The sequence below is a fragment of the Carassius carassius genome, chromosome 2 (genome assembly GCF_963082965.1).
Source record: "Carassius carassius chromosome 2, fCarCar2.1, whole genome shotgun sequence".
NCBI lineage: Eukaryota > Metazoa > Chordata > Actinopteri > Cypriniformes > Cyprinidae > Carassius > Carassius carassius.
The window spans coordinates 8426760-8446379 of NC_081756.1; the positions used below are offsets into that span (position 1 = coordinate 8426760).

Genomic DNA, 19620 nt, shown 5'->3' on the forward strand with positions numbered 1-19620 from the left:
CGGTGAATGATCTTTACTCGACTTCACCCTCATGAAGTGAGATGTTAGCGCTCGAGCCATCAGCTGGCGGTGACACGGACACAGCTCACCACTCCTCGCCCTCATCCCTCCCTTCATCAGCCGAATGAGGGGACTCGGAAAGAAAAGCCAAGTGAGTGAAAGAAAGAAATAGGCAGGGAAGGAGAGAAGAGTGCTCCATGGTCACTCGCCCATTGGAAGCATATTTTGGATTCGACTTTTTCTTGGAGGGGACCTGAGAGAAGAAACAAGCGTTTTGTTGGCGTGCCAAAGGCGAACAGCCATGCACCTGAATCGGGAGGACGAGGACGGAAAAGGTATGATACTTTGGTGGATTCCTCTCGTTTGTTTTCAGCGAGATCGCCCGCCCTTGAATGGCAGACGCTGTGGCGGCACCCGGTACGGCTCGCGTACGGGTCAGTACCGTGTCATTTCGACTGGATTTCGCTTCAATTTGTCCTCAACTGCAAACTGTCACTTGCAGACCGCGCAAACAGGTGCAGCCAGGTTTCTCTATAAGCATGCGTTCGCGTTTTCACACATTTACAGCACCTGTTGTGTTGTGTCAATGCGTTTACCCTGGTGCCTATTAGGGAGTTGTCATCTATGCACGCGCAAGGTCATCATCTCTCATCACATAGTCATGATAGGGTGTCTGCGCGTGTTTATTTGTGTGTGCTTTTCTTATCGATTGCATCTGACACAAATGAACCAAAAGCTCACTTTTCATATACAATAGTGAGAGAAGTGAGGATGGGTCATAATGAGGACGAAGGGACACGGACATGCTTTGGCCTCTGCCCCCTCCTGTTGCGCGCCACGAGATTTTTGTCAGGTGATAAATTACGATGGTCAGCTGTGATGCGTGCGCACAGAGTCCTGATTTATTTGTAAGAGCCACTGTTGCAGAAAAAAAACGTGTTTTTGCAAGACGTCAAATAATAAATAAGCACTAAATTTTGACGCGAGGTGCCTGTGCAGAAATAAATGAAATAGTCTACAATCCTTTACTTTTAACCCTTGACTGTCAGGAACATAAAATATCTTAATGAATGGCTAAACGCCAGTTTAGTCAATTTGTAGGCCAACCTGGAAGGCTAATTCGTATTTCTTGTGGCCTTTTGCATAAAACAATTAAATAAGATTAAAAAAAATACTTTACAATCTCTCCTTAGTTCACTTTGTTTAGGGAAATTTCAATTTAACCTTTGCTCTTTTTTTTGTAAATAAAAAAAGGGAAAAAAATGTACACATCAATGCTGTATGCAAAATATGGATTTTATTAACGATTTAATATTTTTTTGTCTCTCATGAAAATAATGTATGCTGCAGAATTTCCAGGGTCAGCATAACTTGAAATATTTTCTTCTGATATAATCTGTAATTCACTGTCTCTCCCTTCTGCTTTTGAAATGTCTGTGTCTTCCAAGATGTGCAACATGATCAATTTAAAGCTTACCAGTAAACATTCAAAGATATTGTGAAGTTAAGTATATTTGTACATTAATAGGGTTCAGCTGGCATGAATGTTTGGGAACCGCTGTGAATCTGCAATAATGAGGAAACTAGCAGAAATGTTTAATGTTGATGTGTATTTCACACTGAACTTGAGAGAAAAGCAGTGATATTTGTGTGTCTCAGGAACATATTTCAGGTCTGAACAGGTTAATGAATATGCATTCTGTGATTAAAAAAAAATAAAAAATGTCCTTATTTTTTTGGTGGATAATGTCATTTCTCCCATTGTAGTGAGAATAACTGTAGTAACAGCAATTTGCACTACCATGGACATTTATCTGTGAGGCATGGAAATATGGTTGTGAAGTTTTAGTAGCATTGTGGATGTAATCAGCTTTAGTTTGTCTTAATATGAATTCAGCTGGGAATCTCAAGCTGAATGTATTGCCAGAGATTTCATGCTGTACTAGACAAAAGCGCATTTTGTAAGCACGGATTTGGGAATATCCAGTTGAAGAAATGCTTAGCCCAGTCAGCTGAACAAAGAAGCATATCCCACTTTTTTTTTTCTTTTACAAAACACGGACATGAACACAGATGCTTTTAAAAGAGAAAATAGACACGTCTGCAGAGAGAAACTCTGATATTTGGCTTTGAAACACTGAGCTAAACTGGACTGATAGTCTTATGATCATAATGACATGTTTAAATTAATAGTTAGATGACTGTAGATGAGCTTGTTACTTCAACTGAACATATTTGGAGAAATGTAGTAGGGCTGGGCGATATATATAAAAAAATTATATCTTGATATTGTCACATTTTTTTACGATATTCGATATATATCTCGATGTTTGCATTTGCATTTAAATAATAAAAAATAAAACATGATTTTCTTTTGCCCATTAAAAAAAACACTAAACTATTTAGATTAAACAGCTAATTCAAGCAGTTAAAAAAATCTAGACCAAGAGATCACTTATTGCTTTTTATTAAATGAATACATGTAGGCCTATATGTAACTGAAGCAGTGCAAATTAAGTAACAGTTACAGAAAGTGCATTCTGTCAACTTTTTAGTGCATGCAATTCACAATTTAAACTATGCAACTGGGATAAGTATTTTATTTTAATTTTTTTAACAAGTTTTTAAGCTAAGAACACAAGTCTGTCAACTGTCTGTGGTTTTAAGAGAAGCTCTGTGGCATGAATGTTCCTACTGACACTAAAAACCCTCTTAGATGGGGAGCTAGTTGCTGAAGCACATAGCTATTTCTTATATATAAATATATATAAATGAATACCAAAGACTTTTTCATTTTCTCTGTCTATATTATGGAAACTGGTAAACATATCAGTGAAATTCCCCAATAGTAATTCCAAATGGCCATGTTTCTCTATTCAAACATCAGCGGTCGAGTAAGTGCATTTATTTTGCGATCACAAATGCAAATAATACAGTTGAGATCTCACGACAGAACACAGACCGGCTGAACGACGCTTTCATTAGATCGCTCAATTCCAGCTTGTTACTAGTGTTTTCAGATTATCGTCAGCGGCTCTTCCGCAATGAGGAGTGAGCACGTGCGCATGGTTGCCAGATTGCTTAAAATAAGCAAACACCGGGCAGAAAATGTATCCTTGTAACAGTGGAGCACTGATTCGGAGATTTAAACTCTTGTTATCTGGCAACCGCTATCATTAAAGCTCTCGCAGTAGAGGGGCGTAGAGCAGTCAGCAGTTACAGGTTCCTTTTTTGGACATTCAGCGCGTTCTTTTGGGAAAGTATGCTTGAATTTGAAATATTCGATATTCCTGATATATTCAAATTGTACATCGTCGTCAAACTTATTCCGATATTATCGCTAATATTCGATATATCGCCCAGCCCTAAAATGTAGCATCACTTCTTAACCAGTGGATGCACTGCAGTAAATGAATCAGAATGAGAGTCCAAACTGCTGATAAACACATCACAATAATCCACAAGTAATCCACACCACTCCAGTCTATCAATTAATGCATTGTGAAATGAAAAACTGCATGTTTGTTATAAATGTATCATTAAGATATATTTAGTTTTAAACCATTGCTACTGGCAAAAATATCCATAATATTGTTTTCTCCAATGAAAAAAGTCATCTTGTCTGAATCAGGAGAGAAATATGCACAAATCAAGCACCATCTGGAAGTGAAAATGGTCCAAAACAAGTACGTCAGTGGATTTTGATGTCAGAGGACAACAGGAGGTGGACTTTTTCACTGGAGGAAGTGTTATTATGGATCATGGACTCTTATTTTGGCCAGAAAACGCCTTTGAATATTGGATTTGTCTCTTACAAACATGCAGCTTTTCACTTCACAAGATGTTAATCGATGGACTGGAGTTATTGTGGATTATTGTGATGTTTTTATCAGCTGTTTGGACTCTCATTCTGACGGCACCCATTCACTGCAGTGGTTCCAATGGTGAGCAAGAGATGCAGATGTTACATTTCTCCATATCTGTTCTGATAAAGAAACAAACTCATCTATATCTTGGATGGCCTGAGGGTGAGTAAAGCTTCAGTAAAATTCATTTTTGGGTGAACTGTTTCTTTAAGGACAGCTGAAGATCAAACTGACAGCTGAAGAATACTTCTCACTGAGATCTGCCCAGCGGTGGTTTTGCATCGCCGCTGCGCGATGAACGATAAGAATGTATATATGAGACACTGACAAGGGTTAATCTTTGACAGATGCAAGATTTTATTCACATCAGATCATTTCGCACCCCTTGAGCCATCTTGTCTGTCCCCGTGTTCAGACGTCCTCACATGTGATGAAGCGTCCGCGTCGCCTCTGATTCACCACAGAAACTGTGATATTGCTCTGTATCTATTATTTAGAAATCGTTTCATGTGCTCTCAGCCCAAGCACAGCATTTTAAGTTTTGCTGATGGTAACAACACTTGTTTCAAACTGCTGATAGCAGAAGAGCCTTGACATATTGTTGAGTCGAATCTGAAAGAGGGGTTGTTTCCTGAATAGGATCTTAATGTCATTGGAATTCCTGGCATGTTCTGATTTTGTAGCAGCGGCGTGATAAGACAACACAGCGAGAAGGTCAAGTGGTGAACGCAAAGCTGATGGTGGAAGGTTTGACGAAGGACACCTTACCCACCTATTTGTATTTTTTTGTATTTTTTATTCCTTATTGTGTTTTTTGTTCTGTCGCTGTTATGTTGCACTGCGGAGCTCTGTCACGAAAACAAATTCCTCGTATGTGTGAACATACCTGGCAATAAAGCTCATTCTGATTCTGATTCTGATTCTGATTCTGGACCGAGCAAGCAAAATGTGGAGAGATGCAAAGGATGTACAGGTGCATTTGGAGGCTCGCCAATCACTTCCACTCAGATTGGAGTGGCATTGTGAGTTTGTAATGCTCTTAGCTCATGTCAATGATCACTGATAGCCAGTGAGGGATCAGATGACCATTCTGCATTTAGATGCTTCCTGTATGAATTTCTGAAATTTTCAGTTCCTTTTGAAGATTGGAGTTTGATGAAAGATGCCAGTGTGAGAGCTTTGTTACTCCTTTTGCACCGAAATGATCCGCTCAGCCAAGCTGATCACCAGACCATCTTATGTTTCTAACCCATGACTTTGAAAACTGAACGATGGCTTTACTAACTTGAAGGATATTCTAAGTTCAATACAAACACATTCGAAAGCATTACCCCAAAAAATAATGTTGAATCATCAGGTTTTTTTTTTTAATCAAATATAACAAACTGAAATAAAAATAAAACATAATATAAAAAATCTAAAAAAGACTTACAGTCTAGATTTTTATATTTAAAAATAGATTAACTGAAATAAAATAAAATATAAAAAACTTAAACCTTTTTATTTTATCTAGTTGCATGGCAACATTTCTCATTTTTGTTTAGTGTAAGTTGACGTACTACAGCAATTAAAACTAAATAAACTCAAGCTAAAAACTGTGTTTAAAATCTATATATACATTTAAAAAAAGCAGCTTTACAGTAATAAACAGGAAAACAATTCATCAGACCTGTCTTTAAAGGCAGACAATAGTGTCTTTATATATATAGGCGTTAATTGTCATGGCAATGAAGTTATGAACTTGTATAAAACACAGAAAAGGTTAGAAAGCAATATTTTCCACCCACGGTAAATTCAGATCAGACCAGATGTTATTTAATTACATAGTGATTGATTCATATTTGTAAATAAAATCATTTTATTTCAGATGGAAATTAAAGTGATGAGAAGCTTGACGGAAATAAAAACACGGTGTCCCTCACCTGAATGCGTGGCACGTCAGATCATCCACTTCCAATGTAGACTGTTTGTTGATTAAAATTGGAGCAATCTAGTTTTATGTCATCCATAACAGACAGGCCTGAAAACCATGTCATTTGGACATTAACCTGCTCTCACTGCCTTTTCTCCAGCGGATTGGGCTCTGGTGTTATGTAGTGTCTCATCTTTGTCCACTTACCAGGTGACTGACAGACCTCCCGAGTAACATATCGTAAAGATGTTATCCTGAAACCTTCCTCTAGCCCTCGCTGCCCTTATAAATCTACAGACATGGCTGTGGTTTAAGGTGCAGTTGTTACGGTCATCATGCAGTGAGTGCAGTGCTTGAGATAAAGCTGTCAGTCTAGGTCAGAGGCTACAGACAAAGACCACAGACGAGCGCCAGAGACTGGAAGAAAAACACAGACGCAGGATGACCTTGTAGTTTGTACACATCACGTCTCTGGGTAATTGTGTGTTAATGGCTGCTTCCAGTTCTGTTGTCAATGGTCCTTTTAATATTTGATTCAGAGACGGAGCAAACTAGAAGCGAACAGCTCGAGTAGTAGCTATACTGACAAATGAGAGTGACATGAAGTACAACTAGATGAAGGGAGTTCAGAGACAATGGCAGCGATTAGTCAGGTGCTCTGAGTAATGGCTGTCTCAAATATATTCTTATCCTTTAGTGCAACTAGCAATGACTGTGAGAAAAGTGCAATATTTAATCCAATTACATTTCTGAAGATGTCCCTGCATTGCACATTGAGTACAGCATTATTATACACAGTTGAATAACTCACACGAATCTCACATTTAATGATTTTTCCTCGTTTATCCTAAATTTGGAGTGAGAAGATTTAGCTTTAGATATATTCTGTCCAGTGGATCTTATAAACCAAAAAAGTTTTGTTTGTCAAACCTCTTAGACTTAAAAAATGTATTCGATTTAATGTAAATAATTGCATGTTCATGGTTCTCTTACATTGGTTAATGGTCATATTTCATATTTTTTATTATGTGTTTTATTTTGATTGTTTAATTAGAATTTTTTAATGATTCAAATTAATTAAAAGAAATTAAAATAATTATTAGCTTTTCATAAACTCCCTGCGGTGACTAAATAGTATAAAATTACATATTATATTTGTTTGTTAACCTGCATGCAGTGTTATTTTAGTATTATGTATATTTGAGTATTATTTATCTATAATTTACGGTTAATTTTAATTTGAGTTGTTTTTGTAATTTTATGTGCTTTTTTAATTTTCCAAAAGTATTTGTATTCAATTTTGTTTTTTTTTATTTAACAACATCTGCATATCATGTGACCATTAACGAAATCATAGATCGTTAACATGAGAAAACATTGTTAAATTAATGAAATATGAACTTCAAATCTCAGGGGTACTTCACTTTTAAGTTAAAGGAGTTTGGACATTTCTGTTTTTGTGCATTGCTTCCTCAAAAGTACACAAGTTGAATCTGAATTGGAACCAAAGCAGAAAAGTGTGACTCCTGTTCAGTTATTTTTATTAAATGGACCTTTTCAGGCCATCAAAACTTTTAGATTAAACTTTGACATTGGTAACCTTCTTCCATACCAGTCCATTTAATACGATGTTCTCCAAAGGACACAGCGGTCCGATACAGTTCACTACATTCATCTCATTTATTATCCAAGAGCTGGGCCTCTGGATGAAGAGGACGAGAAAGAGAGAGATCTCAGGCTGAGTGTGTGCATCTGTGTGTGTGTGTCTTGGTCCTATTACATAACCGTGTCTTGATCAGTTCAGTCAAACTGGGAGTCTGGGATACGTTTCCATACGTCGGCACCGCCCAGTTTCCTTCTGCTTTGTTGATCTCTTTATCTTCTAAGCAAGCACGTCTGTCACCCTCCTTTTATCTCCTTTCGAGATTTTATGGTGAAAATAAAAATCACCATTACTGTGTCAGGGAGAGCATGAATGAATAATGATAGCATAGAGAAGAGCGTTATGGAAAAAGAGACAATTCATACTGGAGGACAGGAGCAAGGTCATGTCCTGAAGCAAATGTGAGGGCTGTTTGTTTGTGGTCACAAGGGTGTTCATGTTTTTCGCCCGTTGTATAATTTTGTAAGTTGATTCTATGCATCATTCAGGTTTGTAACAGAAACGGTGCTTACACAGTAATAATGCAATGTTTTAGCAAATGCGAATTAAATGCGAATTATGTGTATGTCTTAATATTTATGTATTTGCTTTGAAATAAATGTTGGCTGATAATTTTTTTAACATCTGTTGTTACCAGAAAGGTAATCTAAAACAGTAAAAAAAATTAGTTTTGATTCAATAAATGTATAATTTGTATGATAAACCCACCAGTATAACAATATATAAAGATTATCATGTATATATATGTATATATATATATATATATATATATATATATATATATGTGTGTGTGTGTGTGTGTGTTTATCTTCATAATTATAATTATTATTTTTTTTTTACAATAACATTTATACAAATGAAAAAGGCCACACATAGACTTGAACTGTGAGCAGTGGCATAAATTAATCGTTGAATCAGAGTTTTGAATCAATTCATTTATGGAAATGAATCAAACAGCTGTAATGCCATTTTTGCTTTCATAATTGCTAAATCTTCAGAAAAAAAAGTCTGATTGCAATACTTGTCTAATGACGCAGTCTTTAGAAATCGTGATGGTTGAAACTAGGAGTCAGATAAAAGGAGAGATCAGATGGGAATATTGCAGAAAAACAAAAATAGTGATAAATGGAATTGAAAAAGTGCAAACGATTGTTCAAAGCTTCAAGCCATATGAGTGGCTTTTTGTCTTCATGTCAAGAATTTTGGAGGGAATGAAGGAAATTCGAGAAGTGGGACTTTGAAAAAGGGATTGATGATGTTTCGAGGCACCATGTGAGATGGAGGGAGAATCACATTTGTTTTGGAGAGAAATGAGGCTGTACTGTGACCCAGTGAATTCAGTCTCAGAATTCTGCATGCTGTAATATCTGTCAGTTTTTGATGTCATTTGTCATGTCAGTAGTGGTAAAAATTGGATGAGATTCTGACACGAACGGACCAAATACATATGGCTGTGAGTGCAGAAGGTTTATCTTTACAGGTGGTGCTAACACATTAAACAATTCACATGTGCTTGTCTAAAGGAAATCTGCACCCTCTCATTGGTCTGACAAATAGATAGCTCCACCCCCAAATGAATGTTATTGGTTGAGGCAGTAGCCACATTTACATGGACACTTTTCGTTGTGTCGAACATAGTGTTTACATGAACGCTATATAAAGTGATCAGGTTGATGTGTGCATTTTTGTCACAAGCTTCAAATCCGATTTAATCTTTTGACATGCGCACATTCATTTTTTTTTGCATACTAACCGTCCTCCTTTACTTTGTTTTAAAAAGCAGACTTAATATTTATCAATTTTGGGTCCTAATTAGGAGGCCACAAGCATATGAAACTTTGTGCAATGATGCTTATATTAATCAAGCGATAAAAACAGCCATTATCGCGCCCAAAACAGTCTGCAGATGAGAGTTCGAAGCAAGCACTGGAACAACATTATCCTGCAGTACTTATCAAATGATGAGTGGAAAAAGAATTTTAGATCAACATGACAGTCATTTTATTCAATTCAACAGCAACATCGACTCTTTCTGTGCGTCGTTATGCCATTTCTAAATCATTGCACATGCACAAAACTTTCTAGTTTCGGTTTTCAATCTGATCAAGTGTCTATATACGGTATATCCCACCCCTTCAACGCGATTGAAATTTCAGTCGGTATGTGCGTTTTTATTCTGACTGAGGTGTTTATATGGAGCAGTTTCATTCAGACTGGACTTTTAAACTGATTAATCGGAATACAATGCTCCATGTAAACGCTGTTGTGCTGTTTGGGAAGCAATGATTAGTCAGCCCCAGTGATTGTACTTTTAATGGGAATTAACCTACAAAAAAACCAGAAACCTTTAAAGGAATACATTGTCAAAAAAAATCTGTTTAGTTGACGTTCTTTTGTGGAACATGAGGTTAGATGTTTAAAATAATGTTTATGCAACGGTGAAAGCATACACTTTCAAGCAATGAAAAAGGACAAAAGAACAACATAAAAGTAAATGATTTGTGTGCAATGTCTTTTTTTCTTCATAATTCAACCAGCTCGAATTTCTGCTTTTGTGTACCCCAGAAGAAAGTAAGTCATACGAGCTTGGAGTGACACGAGGGTGATTAAAGGAAGACAGAAATTTCATTTTGGGAGTAAATTATTCCTTTAAACGTAATCCATTATGATGTCTGTAACGTTTGTAAGGATACCAGCTATGGGCTTCAAAGTATGTGTAAAATCCTCTGAATATAAATGAACCCGGTCAAGCAAGCGCTTATCTGAAAACCAGGCAGGAGGAGTGAGAGCAGGAGAGAAAAGCAGAAAGCGCCCAAGTAGAGGTCAGTAGCACAGTTTGGGCAGCTTGAAATTGTGGGCACTTTGTACATTTGACACAAATAGTGGCATTGACACAAGGAGGATTCAGTATGCAGCTCATGGAAATACATATCAAAACATGCATTAAAAAAAACAAAAAACAAAAGTGTTATAATACCATTTTGAACGGGTGTTGTTAGGTGAAATCTTTTAGTTTGCATAAAAATTCAAAATAAAACCACAACATATTAAATTGCAATTGAGTACTTTTCATTTGTAAAGCATTTGTACTACTGTTCAAAAGTTTAGGCAAGCAGAATTTAATTATATTTATTAAATATCCCCTAATGTTTACTAAAGTTGCATTTATTTGATAAAAATACAGCAAAAACAGTAATATTGTGAAAATATTGTTTCAATTTAAAATAACTTTTCTGGTTTAGTTTATATATAAATGTAATTTATTCATTTGATGCAAAGCTGAATTTTTAGCATCGTGACTTTTGTCACACGATCCTTCAGAAATCATTCTAAAAGAAACATTTCTGATGATTATCAATGTTGAGAACAGTTTTGTGGAAAACTTTTATTTCAGGATTCTTTGTTGAATAGCAAGTTAAAAAAACGGCATTTATTTGAAATAGAAATTGAAATAAAAATCTTTTCTGACATTTTAAATGTTTATTGTCACTTTTGATCAACTTAATGTATTTCTGCTAAATTTAAATTACAAAAATAAAAAATCATACTGACCCCCAAACCTTTGAACAGATGATTTATTTCAGTGGATGGTACAACAATAGTCATTTACTACATGTTTATGAAAAATATAAACAATTTACAAAAAAAAAACAATATAATAATAATTGTTTCATGCCATTGTGGGGATATTGAATTCATACCGTGATATTTTGGTCATGCCACCTGCTCCTGTGAGAAGCTGGTACAGTGGACAGAAGCTCTGATCAATTCACACACACATATACACTGAGAGACAGATGCACACACTCACCCTTGTCAAAAAACAGATGGTGAGACAAATCTATTCTCAGACAGGCTGGCAAGGTATACAAACACAGACTGTGAAAGTACTAGACAAATGCTTGCACACACATACACACATTAAAATATAATTGTATGATCATAAACATAAACAATTACTCATTGCTGTTACCTGAATTCATTACTTCCTCATTGTGTGTGTGTGTGTGTGTAGGTAAGGCATGCCTAGATTGATCATAAAGTTGCCTACATTGTGTGGACAAACTTAACAGTCCCCATGAGAAACTTTATAATAAACATGCTTATAAGTGTCTTAATTAAAATGTAAAATGCAGACAGGTTTGTGAGCGTAAAAGTGTAGGGTTAGGAGAAAGAAAATATCATTAGGTTCACATAAAAACAATATGGAAAGTCTCCAGTGTGATAGAAAAATAAATGTTTTTGAGTCAGTCGAACACACAGTGTTCATGGCCTTCAGGATGTCTTAACTCCAAAAAGTTTATAAATGCAGGGATGAAAATATTATTGCATAGAGGTAGAGGCTCATAGCTGTGGAAACTTCAGGAAGTATACAGACCTGTAAAATGAATGTTGATTGCTTAGCTCAAGAAATTTGGAAATGTTTGAGCTCAATTTTGATTATAGACTTTGGTAAGTTTGATACATTATTGAGATTTCTTCTTGAACTTCTTACCTCTCCATTTCATATAACTGGTGTCTAGAAGAAACAATTAGAGATAATAATGAGAATGTCATTTGTGATTTCATTTTCCTATGGGCGTGGCGTGACTTGAGATTCGTTGATTGGTTTTATCCATTAGTATAATAGAAACAATTGGTAGGTACATTATCGTGCAAATGTTTGGGGTCATTTTTTTATTTTTATTTTACAGAATGAAAACATTTCTTCAGCAAGGATACAATAAATTGTCCAAAAATGACAGTAAAGACTTTTATATAAAAAAATAAAAAAATTTAAATAGTTTAAAAAAAAGATCAAAGAACTCAGAAAAAAAAGGTTTTGCACACACTCACACTCTCACACACACACACACACACACACACACACACACACACAAAGTCTCTGCCGCTGTTGTGGATCCCTGAGGTTCATCAGTAGTCTGCTCACTGCTGGAACACACTGCTTATCGTCTGATGTTTGCTTTGCCATTACTGTAAAACAGGGTGGTCTACAGAGAGACCAGAACAACCTTTCCTTCTTCTTCCGTCTCTGACTTCCCAATTCTCTCCTTCTGCCTAATGAATTTATTCTCTCTGTCTAGCTGCATTTGGTGACCAGATGTCCCTGTTTTTCGGGGACAGTCCCAGTTTTTGGTGCCCTGTCCCCAGTTGAAGCTGTCTGTTGGAGTCTGGGCTTAATTATTTATTTATATTTTAAAGGCTTAGTTCACACGAGAATGAAAATTAGTCCATCTTCTACTCACCCTCGAAGCATCCCACGTGTATGTGACTTTCCTCTTTAGGAATGATCCAATCAAATTTATATTAAAAATTGTCCTTGCTCTTCCAAGGCTTTCAATGGGGTAAGTGGGTGTTTGTTGTCAACGGTTCAGAAGACGCGAAATAAAGTGCACATCTGTAATAAAACGTCTCTCACATGGCTCTGGGGGGTGAATAAAGGCGAATCCATGCCTTTTTGTAAGATAAATATCCAGATTTCTAACGTAATAAACACTTTTTTTCTCACTTCTGCTGAGTGTGAGGAACCGGAAGACGTGCAGGCAGATGTTAGTTCCTCAGCGCTGCGTAGTTAGTGACGAACGTGGAGAGAGAACAAAACAAAACGTTGGTCAAGAATATAGAAGCACAAAACGAGGATTTGTAAAGAAAAGCGTCAGAGGATTTCGAAATAAGCCATTAGGAGACTGGTTTTCCTTTGCTAAAGAAAGGAAACTTTTCTCCTACATTTCCCAGAGGTGCGCGCAACGCATACATCTTCCATCTTCCGCTTAGAATTTATATGCAACTTTTTTATTTGAGTGTTGATCAGTATATCTAAAAAATAGCCCAAAGAGCAATTGAATCTGCTTTTGAATTTGACCTTTAGTAATGTAGCCTACCGAGTGTTTCCTGAATAGTTCACAGCATTACTTTAGAGATAGTTTTCCTTGAGAAAAATTGACATGTACTGTACCTGATATATCCAATGAACTGATATTAAATCACAATTGTAACTAAAGCGACTCAAGAGCTTGTGAATTGGAATCAAATCTATTTGTGAAAAAAGTGATAACGTAAACATACTATGTACTTTAGAGTATATTAATACGCTAGTTCAAAAACTAGCCCAATTATTGGTGTGTGTGTGTGTGTGTGCCAGTGCATGTTGAGCCACATGTGCACACTGGAGAGGATGTGGTGGAGATCTGTGAAAGGCCTGCGGATGCTGGTGCTCATTGAAGATCAGTGAATTATTCAGAGAATCTAGCAAGAGGCTTTTTAAGGACTCTACAGATTACACCATAAAAGGCAGATCATTTCTGGCTGCTGTTATGTGTCACCGCAGAGAACTGGCTCTGTTCCAAAATCTAGTGAGCTGTCTACTGCCTACATGCTGCCTTTTAAGACAACATCCTTATTGAAATGGAACCTTGAAACATTCCATAGGTATGTTTTTATGCATGTGATTGTCTAATTAGCATAATGTTTTGTGCACATATTTAATAATATAATACATTTTAATTAGATTTTTTTGGGGACTTTTTGAATGAATTATGCAACTTCTTTTTTATATATATATCATCGCAGTGCATTATGGGAATGCCTTATGCATTAAGGATAAATGGTGTCTCAGAATTTGGCCTTAAGAAGCTTTCTTAACAAGCAGCATAATCAATATGATGACTTAAAACACTGCCTACATAGGGAGCTTTGGAAAAGAGTCATTACGGTAAGCGTACGGATTTAGCAATTTGCAATGATTAGTGTGAAAAAGTTTTATGCTATTTGCCTGGAGATAATAGAAAGGATACTAAAGAAAATGATATTGAACTCTTGGAGAAGGTATGAAAGTTTGACAGAAGTGGAAATGACCCTCTAATCGGGCCGAAAGCAGTCCGCTGTGAATAACAAGCCCGTATCTGCTGCACACAGTGTGTTCCCTTGTGCCTGCCAGGGAGTTTGTGTATGTTTACCGCATGTGTGTTTGCATATGAGTACATGTGTGTGATGCTGCATGTGCGTTTGATGATGTGTTTGCGCCAGGGGCAAAGGTGCAAATGGAAGGAAAGTGAAGGAAAAAGTGAGATTAAGCTTGTGTGTGTTTTTAAAATGATAATTTTTTTATGGGAAAGAAGGTAAGAGAGAAGTGTAAGGATATTTTGGGCTAAAAATGGCCCTCATAACTGAATCATTTCCCTAGAGGTACGCAGTGTAATATTCGATTCATTTTTGAATGGCATTAATTGTATTTTCTCTATATTATTAATAATTAAAGTATCTCCCCATAACAGGATCTCACCACCTCCATGCTTTACTGGAGGAATACTGTTAGTTGGAAGCTGAACTGTAATTGATTTCCGTCAGACATATTCTTTGGTGTTGAGGCCAAGTATTCAATTTTAGTCTCATCTGCTTCAGAATATTTGAGGTGCATTTTGGCAAAGCTCAGTCTGGCTGCATTTGGCCTTTCTTGAGGAGTGGCTTTTTTCTCACAACCCTCCCAAATGAGCCACGTTTGTGGAGAATTTGTTGTTGAGATTTTGTTGAATTTGTTGCCACATGAACACAATGACCACTCTTTGACAGAGTTACTGTAGGGCTCTTGGTCGCCTCTCTGATCAGTTTCCTCTGGCTATTTTATCCAGTTTGGAGCGATGTCTTGATCCAGGGAGGGGGTCTGTGTTGTACCAAATACCATCCACTTCTTAATAATACTCTTAATAATACTGACTTCACTGTTCATCTAGACATTGAATAAACCTTTGAATTTGTTTTGTACCCATCTCCTGACTTGTACCTGTAAGAGTGCCTTGATACCCATTGTTGATTGGACTGTAATGCTCCAGGAAAGCTCTTTTCATGCTGAGCTAATCAAAATGAACTGATCACAGTTGAAAGTCAAATGGCTGTACCCAGTACACATATGTACATATTATTATTCCCATTTCTTTATTTTTTATTCTCTGTGTGTCGTTGTTGTTGTCTCTGTGTAATGGAAGCTTCTGTCACCAGAACAAATTCCTTGTATGTGCAAACATACTTGACAATAAAATAAATCTTTCCGATTCTGAGCCTTTGCTAAGTCATAGTGATAGACCCTTAAAATTCTGACCCAAATCAGACTCAAGTTCATGTGCAGTAGTGTTTTTATATCCCATTTGTGAGCATGTATCTGAGGTTAGTCATCAGCACTTTTGTCCTTTAGCGAATGACAGCTCCAGTGCATCTCTCAGCGGATGGACACTGATTCATTGGCTGTTGTTTGGGGATGTTTTCTTGGGTTTATGATTACTCAGCAGTGATTCACAGGGAGAATTCAAATGCCAGTGCTGTTCCACGGTGGCCTCGGGCACGGCTGTTCCGGCCCTGGAGTCAGAGTGGATCAGCTGGCCACACACTTATGGATCTGGGCGATTAATTTAATTTAATTTTACCATTTTGGCTTCTAATGATTATGAAAACAGGATAATCAAGATAAAACAATTATTGTGCCACACACCTTCCATTTTGTCTGCTTTGTGTTGTTATAAATCCAATGCACCCCTTTAGCTTTTGCTGCTCCCTAAATGTTTAGTAGTTTTCAGTAGGTTGTGGAATTGCATTACAACAACATAGCTGATCTTATAGATTTTTATATATTATTTACATAAATTTTTATTTATTATATATTAATTATTTATTAAACAATTTACTTTCTGTTTATATAAAAAAATTTACATTTCATTTTTAAATGGTTTTCAAGTTAAATTTAGTTAAATTCAGTTAAATTCTACATTTCAAGGCAATCCACTGTTTGTTTAAAAAAAAAAAAGAAAAAAAAGTTAAGTTCAATAATTGCATGATGTTTCCAAAGTCGAGAAGCCTTGCTATTATTTTCCTTTATGTTCCATAAACAACATGAGGGTGAGTAAATGATGACAACGTTTTTCTTGTCCAGAAACAATCACTTTTTTATTTATTTTATTTTATTTTATTTTATTTTATTTTATTATGAAATGAGACTCTAATAAATAAGAAACTAAAACTGCGAATAGGCTGTGCTAAATGTCTTTATGAGTAAGTCATCGAGTCATGTGTCATGTAGCTGTATGTGAACATAAATTCTCTGCAAAGATGTGAAGCCGACAGTGCACGAAAAATAATGTTATTGTCTATCAAAAAAAGAGTTGTCTCGCAGTCGTCTAAAAGAGTCATCAGGAATTCAAAATGTATTCTATTACGGCTCTAAGTAACAAAGTAACACATTTAGATTCTGTCACACGCTGTATGTGGCAGACCAATCCAGAGCCAATCTCTACGGCTTTGGACCAATCACAAAGGACTGCGTCATCTGACCAATCACAGCAGTGAGTGGTCATGGAAAGGAGGGGTTTAGATAGACTGATTCTTTGAGTTGTTTACGATTTCATTTAGAAATTAGGTAAAATTAAATCCAATTTTCAAGTGATGGCTAGGTCAAACAATCTCTCTTCTATTGTAAGTTGTTCTCTCATTGTTTGACAAATGAATCAGCACTGTGTATTTCAGCAAGATTTCTCACATGGCTTTAGTTTCATACTGAATATCAATGGAAGTGTGGATGGACTCTGGTTGAAACGCTGCCCATTCATTTAGGAGTCTCTAGCTAAATCTTTTGTTTCCGAGTTTTTTAGTTAGCTTTTCTGTTGTTTGGCATGTGTGCGCTTAGCTCAGGGGCTTCATTGCCTGAGACTGTGTTCTAATAGAAACGGTGTAATGAAGTTAATGAAGATAAATGCCAAAAAATGATGCTCATAATTGGACTAATTTTATGACTCAGGATAATATACATATCCTCAAGCATTATGATTTTGTAACATTTGCATGAAACATAACTGTAGCATCTTCAGTGACGTTATGCCTCATAAAATGCAACTGTCCTTAACTGCCTCCAATTTAAAATAATTTTGAAGACCCAAAGGCTTGTGTAGGTAGCAGGTGTTTTGCATCTCTTTATTAAATTACCAGTGTACAACACTATACTGAGAGCTACAGAGCATTTACAGTGTTTTTACATTGTTGTGTATCTACTGTACAACCCATATCGCTTCGTAAAAGTGGACCAGACAGTTTCTGTGCAGAAATGTATACACTGTAAGCCATGAATAAATGACACATCCATTGTTGCACGTTTAAAAGGATATGCTATGTCTGGATAAAGTTTGGTTAGAAATCTCTTGGTGTAGTTTTGACTAAAGTTCTAGCTGTGATTTTATGATCATCTATGAATGAAAACCTATTTCTATATGGGTCACTCATTTTCATTTTCATGTCCTCATCATATTTTAATATATTGGATAAAATAAGAAACTTTTTTTTTTCAAGCAATTTTTTGCCCTTTTTTCAAAAACTATATTCCAGGCATTTCTTAATATTTTCTTATCGAAATGCTTTAAACAGAGTATGTTCTTGGGTTCTAATGGTTGGGTTAGTCCATATTTGACCCAAAGTTGGGTTGAAACAACCCAGCATTATTTTAGTTTAATTGTTTGTAGTCAGTTTGAAGTTTTTCCCTTCAGCAACTGATATTATGACTTTAACTTGTGTTAAAATCATTGCCATTGTTTACAGTTGTAGACAGGGTTAGCATAGCATTAAAACATTGTCTTACATCGAGCTTATGTGCTATTACAGCGTTCCCTGTTAGATCCCGTGTTCAGCTCTGATTTGTGTCTGAACTGGTTCTCTGTAGCCTTTGATACCTGCATGTTTATTAATTCTGTTAGCCATGCTAAGCTAACTCGCATCTTTGTTGTTTCGCATGCGGTATCTGGGCCAATTTAGAAGCAATTTAATGTTCAGAGAGTTTTTTACATCACAGAAAGACATGATTATCCGTGCCCACATGGTTTATTATTATCATTTCACACTGTGTTTTGCCAATGGTTATGATAATTGGTGCACCATGTGGCGGGTGAAGAATGACGTTGATTTGAGAGTTTATTACAATAATTCATTTCTGAGACTAGAGAAATGTCCTCTGGAAGATTCAAAGGTATGATATCAGAAGTTTTATCATGTTAATAATATATAATTTGAAATAATATATAATTTTATATAATTTAACATTAGGGAGTCTAACAGTGATTTGTGCTGTTATATTTATATTTATATTATATATACATACATATGAAATTATGTATATAACGGCATTAAAGGGTTGTTTTTATAGTACTGAGTACTCTTGCATTCTCAAATCACTGTACACTTTCATTTAAATTTTTGTTTAAATGTTTTTTTCTTTTTTATTTTGTTTCTAGAAACTCAGTCTATTGTTATTTTGATGAAGAGTGTTTTGATGAAGATGAAGGCTATTCCATGGAGCTCTTTTTTGGTAGAAGAAGGCAGTAATTTAAAAAAGTCTGGCGTCAGTTTAAAACAGCAAGGCTAATATTATAAATCATTCAGTTCTGATTGCAATGAACCATAAAATTTGTGAGCTCTGAAATTATCAGTCAATCACATCTTACGTCTTATTCCGACCTGTTTCTCACACAAGGCCTTTGTATAACTTCAGTAGAATAGTGCATGACTCAAATGGACAGTTTCTATGATGTTTTTTTTTTTGTCCTGTTTGAGCTTAAATCAGCATCTTCTGTCTAACATATAATGTTGTTTTCCATAGTAAATTCCATAGTAAATAAATGGTTTAAACAACATGAGGGGGAGTAAATGCCAATGAAATTGTGATTTTTGATTGAACTGTCATTTTAAGCAGAATCACAGATTGTCTGCAACTTTTCAAATTTGACGTCTTTCCAGAAGAAATCCTTATTTGCTAGGAATGCACATAAAATGAATTGATATTAAAGAGAGTTTCTCCTTGCACCATCTCCCTCTTGAGTTGTTAAATGCTTGGTGCATTGATTCCTCACAAGTTTCAGATTTATTCAATTTCCCCCACATTCTATGTGGATGTTGATAGAAACAGCTGGTTTTACTTCTAGTCTTCAGGCACTGTAAGGCCCTCTGGGGCCCAATGTGAGGAGCACAGACAGACAGCAAGAGGACACATACGGTAAGAAGCAGACTTGTCACAGATGTATTTGTGTTTCAATCTCTTTGCAGTGGACTCAGCTATCACAAACACTTAGTCAGCCTGCAAATACACACATTCCCACTGGCCACAATGCCAGAAACCATAAAACAGTGACAGGAAAAAAAGTTTTATGCATTTT

At 36.0% G+C, this 19620-nt stretch overlaps 1 protein-coding gene across 2 annotated transcripts in view; it reads left to right on the plus strand.

Annotated features, from left to right (window-relative positions):
• LOC132101487 (synaptotagmin-7-like) overlaps positions 1 to 19620 on the plus strand; it is a 125535-nt gene continuing 105915 nt past the window's right edge. For both annotated transcript variants that reach the window (XM_059506500.1, XM_059506508.1), the window contains exon 1: positions 1 to 335. In XM_059506500.1, the coding sequence (XP_059362483.1) occupies positions 302 to 335 (34 nt within the window). In that variant the 5' untranslated portion in view covers positions 1 to 301. The remainder of the gene's footprint in view (positions 336 to 19620) is intronic.